The sequence below is a fragment of the Sitophilus oryzae genome, unplaced genomic scaffold (genome assembly GCF_002938485.1).
Source record: "Sitophilus oryzae breed Bouriz unplaced genomic scaffold, Soryzae_2.0 scaffold_815_pilon_pilon, whole genome shotgun sequence".
In the NCBI taxonomy this organism is placed as follows: domain Eukaryota; kingdom Metazoa; phylum Arthropoda; class Insecta; order Coleoptera; family Curculionidae; genus Sitophilus; species Sitophilus oryzae.
Genome location: NW_022147434.1, coordinates 6,403,191 through 6,414,161, shown reverse-complemented (window position 1 = coordinate 6,414,161; position 10,971 = coordinate 6,403,191). Strand labels below are relative to the sequence as shown.

Here is a 10,971-nt window from a genome sequence, read left to right as displayed (position 1 = left end):
TTTATTTTTTCCTAGAATCTAAAAACCAATCATTATTTTTAGGGTATTCCATCTCAAAAACACAACTTTGATGTGTAACTTATTTGGGTGACACTCTATAGGACTCTAGAACTATGTATTTTTAAAAAATGCTTTAAATTAACATACATAATATGCTCAGAAAATGTTATTTCAATACAAACTGTCGTTCTTCTTGGAGCCTCCGCGATATATGAGAGGTTCCAGCTACCCTGTATAGATCACATACCTAACAGATCAATAAACAGCCTCAGAAACAATATATTAATTAATACGTAATCAATTATAATTGGATTAAATTGTCAATTAAAGTTATTATAACCATAGTTTGCTGTGACAAATGCCAGCATTACTAAACCGCAAAAATAAATATTACAATCACCAATCAAAATTGGTATCAGTTGTATGCAAAACAGACCCAAAAATCTGCATATAGATGACAGCCGAAAATAATAACGAAGCGGAGCAGGTCAAGGCACTGATCGAAATTCAGGTCTTAGTACCTGAAGCTGGTGCGGCTGTACGCACCCACTTTTCTTTCTTCGTTCTGTCATTGTTTATTTTTCCAGGCAAAAAGCTGTCAGATTTATTTCCATTCGTATTACAGTATGTACGAGTAGGTAGCGAGTATTAGCATAACATATGCAGGATTAGATTTACAATAATTTAACTTCTAATGCCTGAATATTAGTTGGTGACTTCATGATCTTTTCTATGTAATCTTCATGACGGTATTTATGACAGAATGAACATTGAAAACAATCGAAAAAAATACTACTTAGAATTACTGACCTTGGAATGATATAGAAAATTGTTAAGGCTCTCTTAGATGTCATATGGGAAAACGGAGAGATACCTCAGGACTTAAGAACAAAGGAAGTGCATCAGAGGTGGGATTCTGTAAGCTTCCAAAGTAAATTATTGCTAGTGACTCATACTTACTCGGTTTTCTTCGGGCAAATATTATAGTGGAATATACCATAATCATACTATAGGTCCCAAAAATATCGTCTAGTTAATTTTGACATTGAAATTCTTGGTTATGGTTTAACCTATTCTCTTCTATTTTTACTTTTATTTAATTTCGAATGTTTCCATGTGCTAGTAAAACTAGTTTTGATGTTAACTTTTATATTAGCTTTTTAAAATATAATCGATAATTATGTTGACAACGACGAACGAAAACAAAATACTGTCACTGTCAATTATAGTGAAAAACTTATCTTATAGTTTTTTGGGACCGTTTTTTGTATTTGTGTGTTTTTCTCAAAAATTAGAGGAGATCAAACAGGTAATTATTAGTATTTTGTAGATATATTAAGTGGTAAACTTTCAGCAAAGTAAAATTAGTTTATTAATTTATTGAGATAGATTAAAATTGTTTTTTTAAATAAAGTTAAGTTAGAATGCTTAGTTTTCGTTTTTCATGATAGTATTTGTGCACTGTTTTTGTTAAATGTTCATTTTGTTTTAGATAAACCATGGCTTCTGTTAAACATGTTCTGAAATTCAGTACAGTTGTGAACTACTTTTCGGAAGCTGACGAGACAAAACTTATTTCCACAGTAGAAAATGAAGTGGAATCGAACAAATATATTCAGAAGGTAACGTAATATCATTCATTACGCAAAAACTATATCAGTGAAGGGGCCTTTACTATTGGATACTTAAGTACAATAATTTTAATACATGTGAAATTAATTTTTAGATGTCAAGACAGGGAAGAATTCTCATTCAAGTACTGTCGTATTTCTAGATGTCATTATGTGAACGGGAAAAAAGAAAATCTTTCAACATTATTCAGTTATATCACAGGAAAATCTTTTGACTTCTTGGAAGGTGGATCAATATATAAGAGGTAGTATTTATTATGTAGTCTTTCATTGGAAATTAATTATGGAATAAATAAATATACATTAGGTAATATCTATCAAATTTCAGATCAAAAACAGAGAAAGATGTACCTCAACCTAGTATCTCTGGGCTACAAATTCCATCCCTTAGATCATCTATAACCATTTGTGAAAATGATTCATCTAATGAAAGTGTTCAAAAAAAGCTCATTCGTGTAACAAATTGGATGTAATATGTCTCCACCTGGCCAACGACTAACCACTGCTCAATATTTTTATTGCTATATTCTTTAATTTTATACTAAATGTGAATTTATATTTTTTATGGGTATATTTATTAACTTTGGAATAATTAATAAATGATCAAACTAACAAAAAAGAAAATTTGTGTCGTTTTAAGTAATTTAATTTTACTTTAGATACCTACCTAACTTATTTAAAATATTGAGAAACATTGTATATAATATTGTAATAAGTAACATTTTAAGCCATGTATGTTATTCGGTAAAATAAATTAAAAACGTTTAGCTAGAAAGTTTTTTATTAAAATTAAAACTATAATTAAAGGCATAAAAGTGTATTATTTATAAAAAAAATAGGTTGTAGATTTCAGATATTTGTTTTCGTCTCTTCCTCTGTTATTTCCTGGCAATCCATCGACTTTCGATATTGGTAACTGATATATTGTAATGTCCACAAGTGCATAAGGCAGTTTTGTGATGGCATAAGTATAGGCCTCTCACATTCTCATCTATGAATTGAGCTATCTTCATCAAGTTCTACCTATAAATATGTAAAGCAAAAGTTAAACTTTTTGAATTATCATTTACTCGTATTTTGACCCACCTGAACATTAGGTATAAATACGTAAATACGATCTCTCGTACTGTTATGTATGTAATTCGGCTTTTAATAGTCCCAAGCTTGCCACAAAATCAAAACTTTTTCATTTGGTGCGATTTAACTGCATTTTCTCCTGTTGAAATAAGTTTTATCTTGTCAGCTTCCAAAAAGTCCACAATTATTGTACTGAATTTTAGAACATGTTTAACAAAAGCCATGATTTATGTAAAATAAAATTAATATTTAACATATATTTAAAAAAACGACAAAAACAGTAAACAATACTAGGAAAAACGAAAAAAAAAATTGAGTTTAGGGACGGTAGTAAAATATCGATATATATTTTATAATTTATCGAAATACTCCTCAATGTTTTGCATAGAAAAATATATGCTTGCTGAAAAATATAAAAATTCCTCGAAAAGACGGTATCAAGTTAGTCAAGTTACCATAACATTAATGATTGATATTTTATACGTAAAATTATATTGTGAATGTCATCGACCATTTCCAACGTAATTTGAGCTCTTTTTATTTCGATTCTACTGTGTAAGAAAGTCGATATATAAAACGCTCTAGTGATATAAGTATAATATTTTATTTTTTATTTTACGTAGAAAATCGAAAATTAAAGGAACATAATATATAAATGTATCGATATCGATATATTTTTAAATTTTACCATCCCTCTAGCAAGACCTTTTAACATCTCTCTTGCCGAATCTGGCCGAACACCGCTTTCGGGTCATGACAGTTTCCGAATAAATTTCGAGAAATTTTTTGATTGGTTGGGATGAAAATCAATAAAAATATCAGTCGGGCAATTTCGTAAATTGGAGAAAATTATATTATACATCCTAAAAATATTATAAGAATATGAGTCACTAGCCAGAAATGTTTTATTATGAGCTTACAGAATCCCATAGCAGATTGTGGAAACTACCGGAAAATTTCACTACTGGCTATCGGAGGAAAAGTTCTTGTAAAAATTATGTCAAACCGCTTGCACCCACATATAGAAAAATCCTCCCAGAGTAACAAACGGACTTTCGCATTTCGCAAACCGCGGTACCGTTGATTCCATATTCTCCATCCGCCAACTACAAAAAAATGTAAAAGACGAGCAAGAGCAACCTTTATGTTGCATTCATCGGCCTAACAAAAGTCTTCGGCTCTGTAAATAGAGATGCCCATTGGGCAATATTTCAAAAGTTCGGGGTACCCAATAAATTTCTTTCAGTGTGTAAAAGCTTCCATATACCAACAACAAGTCAAGGATCACTGAGCGATCCGTTCGTAATAAATACAGGACTTAGGCAGGGATGAGCCTTAGTCCTCCTATTCAACATATTCATGGCAGTGCTTTCTATTATAGTACAAATTGCAGGAAATAGAACGGTTTCAACATAATGTGACTTAGCGCCAAAACACGTATAAACTTTATAACAGAACTTCAACACGCGGATGACTGCGCTGTAGTTGCAAAAACGTTACAGCAATTACAAGAAATGCTGAACACATATACCTGGATATACGAGACTTTGGGCCGTAAGCTGAATATCGATAAAACTAAAATCATGTGCACATTGTGCACTACCCAGGAAAATCACAACAATGTTATAAAAATCGGAGAAGAACTGAACATTGGAATGTAGAATGTTTAGGAGGGGAGTTAATCACCGCGACCTTATAGATCTATTGTGTTCCCCTTTCTTGAGTTATAACGAGTTATAACTCATCATACAGTCTCAGGGCTTTAACAAAAGCCAATATCTGAGACGGCTGGCCTCTGTGAGCCAGCTCTCCATCCTCGACATCAGACGTACCAACGTTCATGGCACGAATGGTCGTCGTCTCGGCGCACTCAGTGATAAGGTTTTCTGGTGTTTCCCCATTTTCCCCACAGAATCTGCATTCTCCGCTGTTTCTCAGCTTCAGCCTACTGAGGTGTTTGTTGAGGAGACAGTGTCCTGTTAGAAACCCCGTGACAATCCGAAGATTGTTTTTACTTAAATCAAGGAAAACCTTTGATTTTTCTCGGTCATAAGTTCTGAGGAACTTTTTCGAGTGTCTTAGACCGTTGAAGGACACCCATTCCAAGTTACGGATGGAGTCTTCGAGATTCTTCAGTTCCGCTTTCAGTTGGTTCCCGTTTGGAAAACAGAACGGTTCTGGTCCAGTTAGTGGAGTGTTCGCTCCTTTCCTAGCTAGATCATTTGCTTTTTCATTGCCTTCTATCCCTTGGTGAGCAGGCACCCAGAGTAGGAGGACTTTATTTTCTTTGCCTAATTTGTTGAGCTTCTCTAGGCATTCTTTGACCAACTTCGAATTGATGGTTACTGAGTTGATCGCGTTAAGTGCTGCTTGACTATCGGATAGGATGGCAATTTCCTGTTTTCGGTAGTTCCTATCTAAGATAAATTGTACGCATCTTTCGATAGCGCAAATTTCTGCCTGAAGGATACTGGGGTAGATGCCCATTGGTTCGGAGTATTTAGTTTTCGGCCCAAATACTCCTATCCCTGTCCCTGCTTTGGTTTTGGAAGCATCAGTATACCACGTGATGGTATGGTCTTTTATATGCTGATTAAGCGTTTCTTTCTTCCAATCCTTCTTATTACTCAATACTACAGTGAGGTGTTTCTCAAAGTTGTAAATTCTTGGTATGTCATCCACTGGGAGTGAGGGAATTTTCTTTTTGAGGGTGTTCCAAGCCCCTGACCTGAAAATTCTCCCAGTACTGTTCCCGTCAATGACCATTCTAATCATTGTCGCATTGGCATATCTACCGACGACAATGTGCAGTGGTGTTAGGTCTAGAATGACCTCCATTGCTGCTGTTGGACATGTTCTCATGGCACCTGTGATGCAGATACATGCCAGTCGCTGTACTTTTTGGTTTTGGTACACAGGTTTTGCCTTGCTGTACGTTGCTCTAGTTTTGTATACCAAGCAACTGCTCCATAAGTAATCATGGGTCTTACTATCATGGTATACATCCAGCGCAAAATGTTAGGGGCGCAGCCCCACCTATTTCCCGCCAGTCTTCTGCATATCATGAGAGCCTTTGTGGCTTTGCTGGTAATGTTCTTAATATACCTGTTCCAGAGAAGTTCCAGGGTTATTCCCAGATATTTCATTTCCTGTGATGGCAGTATTTCCTTTCCATCTAGATGGATTCTTTTCATCTAATTACTAATCGAACATTGGAATATGTGGCGGAATTCAATTACCTCGGCAGTTTGATCTCGGAAAAGACCGATATCCACTCACAGTTCAGCACAGAATTAGCAGCGCCTCGAGAGCATTCTGGAAATTAAAAACAGGGGTTTCTACAATCATAACTTGAGCACAAAAACAAAATAAATCCTCCCTAAAAGACGGAGGTGGTATATTTTGCAGAAAAAAAAAATAAGAATATCTATCGCAGATAATAATTAACAATCGTTACTCTGCAATTTACCTCTATGCAAAGGTGCTTCGTTTTGTCAGCTAGAGGGTACCCAGCTTTAAAAAAAAAACACCTTTTTAAGATATTTTAAGAACTGATATTCCAATTTAAATGAGATTTGGAGTTCCTATGTTTTTCTAGGTGCTTTAACATTTTATTTACACAAAAATTAAAAAAAAATGTACGGGAAGAGTGAAAACTACCCCTACCCCTACATAAATTTTAGTAGAACTGATTTTTTTGTAAAATGGTCCTTCTAGTATTTACTACATTTTTGTCTCTTGTAGAAAAACGACACCGCGCCTACTTCAGAATTTTTTTTTGAACTGACTAAGCAAAAATTTTTTCTTGGCATATCAAGCCTATGCAGAAGCATAAAATCTAGAATACGCTAATACTCGAGTTATCGAAAATAGGGAATGTTTTGTTAGTATCACAAATTAGATTTGAGAATAAGCTTATATGATTTATTTTTGATTGATACTTAGGGTATCAATCGACGAAAAATAACGAAGAAACGAAGCACATTTGTACAGATGTAAATCGTGTCCAATTAACTTATATTATGATTCAAAAAATACGTAGTTGTTCTATGTCCACGGAAGAAATTTTTCAAGAAATTAAAATTTTTGTAAATACTAGAAGGGCCATTTGACAAAGAAAAAATCAGTCATCAGTGGAGTTGGAAAATATTTCTAATAAAATTTCTGTAGGAGTGAAGGTGGTTTTTACCTTTCCCGTACTTTTTCTTGTTTTATGTGAGTCATTGTTATTGAAGTCAAATCTTAGCAAAACGTAGGCATCCTAAACCTCATTCCCCTCAAACATCCCATGTTCACATGTTGAGACAACTTGTATATGTGTTTTAGTTTATTTCTAGTTTATTAATAAAAGTAGATTACGATCAGGATATACATAAAATATAGGTACTTCCATCTTTGCAAAAATGTATCTTGTATATTCTAAAGACAACCTATAGTACTATGTCTTCTATATTCTACAGGGTGTCCCACTAAGAATAGCTCTCGGCTATATCTCGGAAAGTATTAGCCGTAGGGCCTGCAGAAAAAATATTCATAACTAAAGAGGCCATTAGAAATTGCTGGAAATTATTTTCAAGTTTGTAGAATGGCCACTAGAGGGCGCAACTGCTATAAAAAATATGAATGGATTTTTTACACAATTTTGCCTAGATAAGGGGTACTATAAATAATATCTTCATAATCTTTAATAAATTCTGAATATTTTTTATTAGGACCATTTTCCCCTATCTGCCAAGATAAAGTGATGGGGGAAGGTTAGTTCTTTTTTAAATAAAAATTAATAACTCCGTGAAATTAATAACAAAAGGGAGCTCGTTTAAAAGAGCATTTCTTACTCTATATTATACCGTATAAACAATAATAATAAGCTTTTGAATGTACTAGGGGGCGCTGTCTTACAATTTAACAAACATTGGGCGTTTTTTCAAAAAACTTAAATGCGATGGTATATGTAATTTCAGCTGATAGTAAAGAGTAATAAAACCTTAAAAAATCAGTAAAAACCGCATCTTGATATCTTTTTTCATACCAAAGTTCTTTGCAAAATTATAATAAATACGAAAAAATAAGCCCTTAATTACCTTATTTTTCTAACACGATATCACTAGCCCTCTTGACTATGATCATTCTAATAAAAAATAAGATAAAAAAGATTATTTTATTCAAAAATTCGACAATGTACCAGAATACCAAAATACTATGTGTATTAATATCAAATAATAAAGATATCAATGACAGTGAACAAAAAAACGACGCCTGAGTGAATTCGTGGTAGGCTTTGGAAAAAAGTTGCTTTTAAAAGGATAGTTTAAACATCAAAATATTATTATATCAACATTTTGATAGTATCAGCAGCGTTTTTTTATCCTTTGATTGCTTTCCTAAAAATACCTTTCTGAAAAAACGCTGCTAAGACTGCTAAGAAGTTGATCTAATAGCAATTTGACGTTTATACTATTACGTCAAAAGCAACTTTTTTCCAAAGCCTATCATGACTTCACTGAGGCATCGTTTCTTTTTCACTGTCATTAACATCTTAATTATTATATAGATATTAATATACCTGGTATTATGGTATTCTGGTATATTGTCGATTTTAAATAATCTAATCGTTTCTATCTTATTTTTTATTAGAATGGGCATAAACAAGAGGGCTACTGATACCGTGTCATTGTGTCATAAAAATATGATAATTAAGAGCTTATATTTTCCTATTTAATATAATTTTGCTAATATCTTTGGTTGGAATAAAGATATCAAGATGCGGTTTTCAATGACTTTTTAAGCTTTCATTACTCTTTACTATCAGCTCAAATTACATTTACCATCGCATTTAATTTTTTTGAAAAACGCGCAATGTTTGTTAAATTGTAAGACATCGCCCCTAGCGTCTACGTTCAAAAGCTTATTATTATTGTTTATATGGTATAATAAGAGTAAGAAACACTCTTTTAAACGAGCCCCCGTTTGTTGGATTCCGTCCATCCAGTCCGGAGGTATTAACATTTAAATAAAAACAAATTTAACCTTCCCCCACCACTTTATTTTAGCGGATAGGGAAAAAAGGTTTTGACAAAAAATATTCAAAATTTACTGAAGATTATGAAGCTGTTATTTATAGTACCCGTTATCTAGGCAAAATTGTGTAAAAACTTCGTTTTCTTTTTTTTTATAGCAGTTGCGCTTTCGCATGCCGTACGGCTAATACTTTCCGAGATACAGCCGAGAGCTATTCTTAGTGGGACACCCTGATTATATTACAGCTGCTATTAAAATTGGAAAATGGAGAGGTTATTAAAATAAAGCATGCGTCCGGTTGCATTGCAAAATGTGTGTGCATTCGTGATATTTTTGGTTTTCTATGCTTCTCACGATTTTCGAAATAGCCAAGTAAACAACTTAGCAAAACTTAATTGATTAAATGCATAAACGTTTATTCCAAAATTGGTGTACTTAATATGTTATTTCTTTCATGTGCTCGATTTAGTATACAAATATCGTTATATATACAAATAGGCTGTACTTAAACTGCCGTTAAACGTTAGCTTACTAAAATGCCGTTAATAGGTATGATGTCGTTGATGTGACGCACTTGACGGCTTTATGAAATATAGGAATTATATAAGGACTAGCCAAAGCTATCCACCCCACCAAATAACCAACTTAACCAACGCAACTAACCCCGACACTGATAAAAAAATTTAAAAAACAAATATAAATTAGTAAAAACCAACCAACCCCACCAAATAACCAACTAACCAATAAATTCACACCCTCCAAATAACCACGCTAACCAACCCGCCAAATAACTAAACCAATCCAACCAAAAAGAGTGAAACCAATGCAATAAGATCACGCTATAAGCAAAAAAAAATATAAAAAAGTGTTGGTCAGCGTGAGATTTGAACCCCGGACCATTCGCTCACGAACCGATAACCTCAACCACGGAGCCACAGGTGCTCTTGCAATATGCTTATGGCTAGGCATTACTTTCCACCGACATCACAATATCTATTAACGGCATTTTATTAGGCTACCGTTTAACGGCTGTTTAAGTACATCTATACAAATATTATGACACACGGCCTTGAATGAGGGCCGCGAGACGGCCTTAACGCGCGAGCTAGCGAGAGGAAGAGTAATAGCGGCATTGTTGCCACAGCTACACCATTCGGGGTAGATCTACCTCATGTAAAACAATTTCGTGATAATCTACCCCGATGAATAATAAGCTTGTGGCAACACGGGGTAACGATCTCTGCCATACGCGGATAAGAAAATAAATCTATTTTTTCTCATTTTACCCAAAATAAAATTTTAAAAAAATGTTCTTGAAAACTACAATAATTAACTTTTTAATTTTATTGTTATTTGTGTATTCAGCACCCTAAAATTAGCTGAAAATATACATTTTGTTCACGATACCAGATACATTTATTTTAAAATTTAAGATAACTACTATATTATGCGGTTATCAAAAAAAAAATTTGTACACTTGTTCGAAAACTCTTAAATGTGGAATTTAAAAATTGTTTTTCCGTTAATCAAAAATGTGATACAGGAAAGGTCGTCGATACCCGCTGTATTCATTGTTTGGACGGTGTGAACGAAATACGTAATGTTGTCCATTGTTTTTGCGTGGCACGCTTGACGGTCATTTTAAACGGGTTAGTGTTTATGAAACGCATAGGGCAGTTCCTGTTGAGGTCAATACATTTAGTAACGTGCCATGAGTGTAAATAAATTACTTTATACACAGCGTATTTTCTGCAGATTAATCCTTGTTATACACTACTTCCTCAATTTTTAATTTAATAAGAGTATGACTAATATGGCAATTTTTAATAGGTATTCTGCTTTAGCATTTTAAAATTTTATGCAAGTCGTACCTATAACTTTATTTTTATTACTAGCTTTTGCCCTCAATTTCGTCCGTGTAAAGCTGGAATCTATACATTTTCTTTATAGCTAGAGCAAAAAAAAGGTATTCCGAATTTCATGTCACTTTATTGTAATCGGAGTCACAGAACAAACACTTTATTTTAACATGAAAAATCAAATTTTACACTATAATAAGTATCTCTCTTGTCTGGCTACCCTGTACGAGTCGTTCATCAAGCATGTAGAATATTCCTTCTCTTAACTTTTGATTATCATTCCCGTATAATCACCACGAGGGCTAATAAAACTACCTTTCAATTTGTCAAGCTTTCGAGAAATGTATTCCCATCATCAGGCCATTTTGATGAGTTAATTAACAAAA

The 10,971-nt window shown here is 33.5% G+C and overlaps 1 protein-coding gene across 1 annotated transcript; it reads left to right on the top strand.

Annotated features, from left to right (window-relative positions):
- The first annotated feature begins 1,508 nt into the window (after positions 1–1,508).
- LOC115889558 lies at positions 1,509–2,230 on the top strand. The gene is made up of 3 exons (XM_030909599.1): positions 1,509–1,622; positions 1,727–1,876; positions 1,960–2,230. The coding sequence occupies exons 1-3, from the start codon at positions 1,591–1,593 to the stop codon at positions 2,102–2,104; spliced, it is 327 nt and encodes a 108-aa protein (XP_030765459.1). The 5' UTR covers positions 1,509–1,590; the 3' UTR covers positions 2,105–2,230.
- Positions 2,231–10,971: the final 8,741 nt, after the last annotated feature.

Excerpts from the sequence above, each read along its gene's own strand:
- LOC115889558 (XM_030909599.1), top strand. The coding sequence starts at position 1,591 with ATGAAGTGGAATCGAACAAATATATTCAGAAG. Across the intron at positions 1,623-1,726 it reads CGAACAAATATATTCAGAAG|ATGTCAAGACAGGGAAGAAT; the intron begins GTAACGTAATAT and ends ATTAATTTTTAG. Across the intron at positions 1,877-1,959 it reads GGTGGATCAATATATAAGAG|ATCAAAAACAGAGAAAGATG; the intron begins GTAGTATTTATT and ends ATCAAATTTCAG.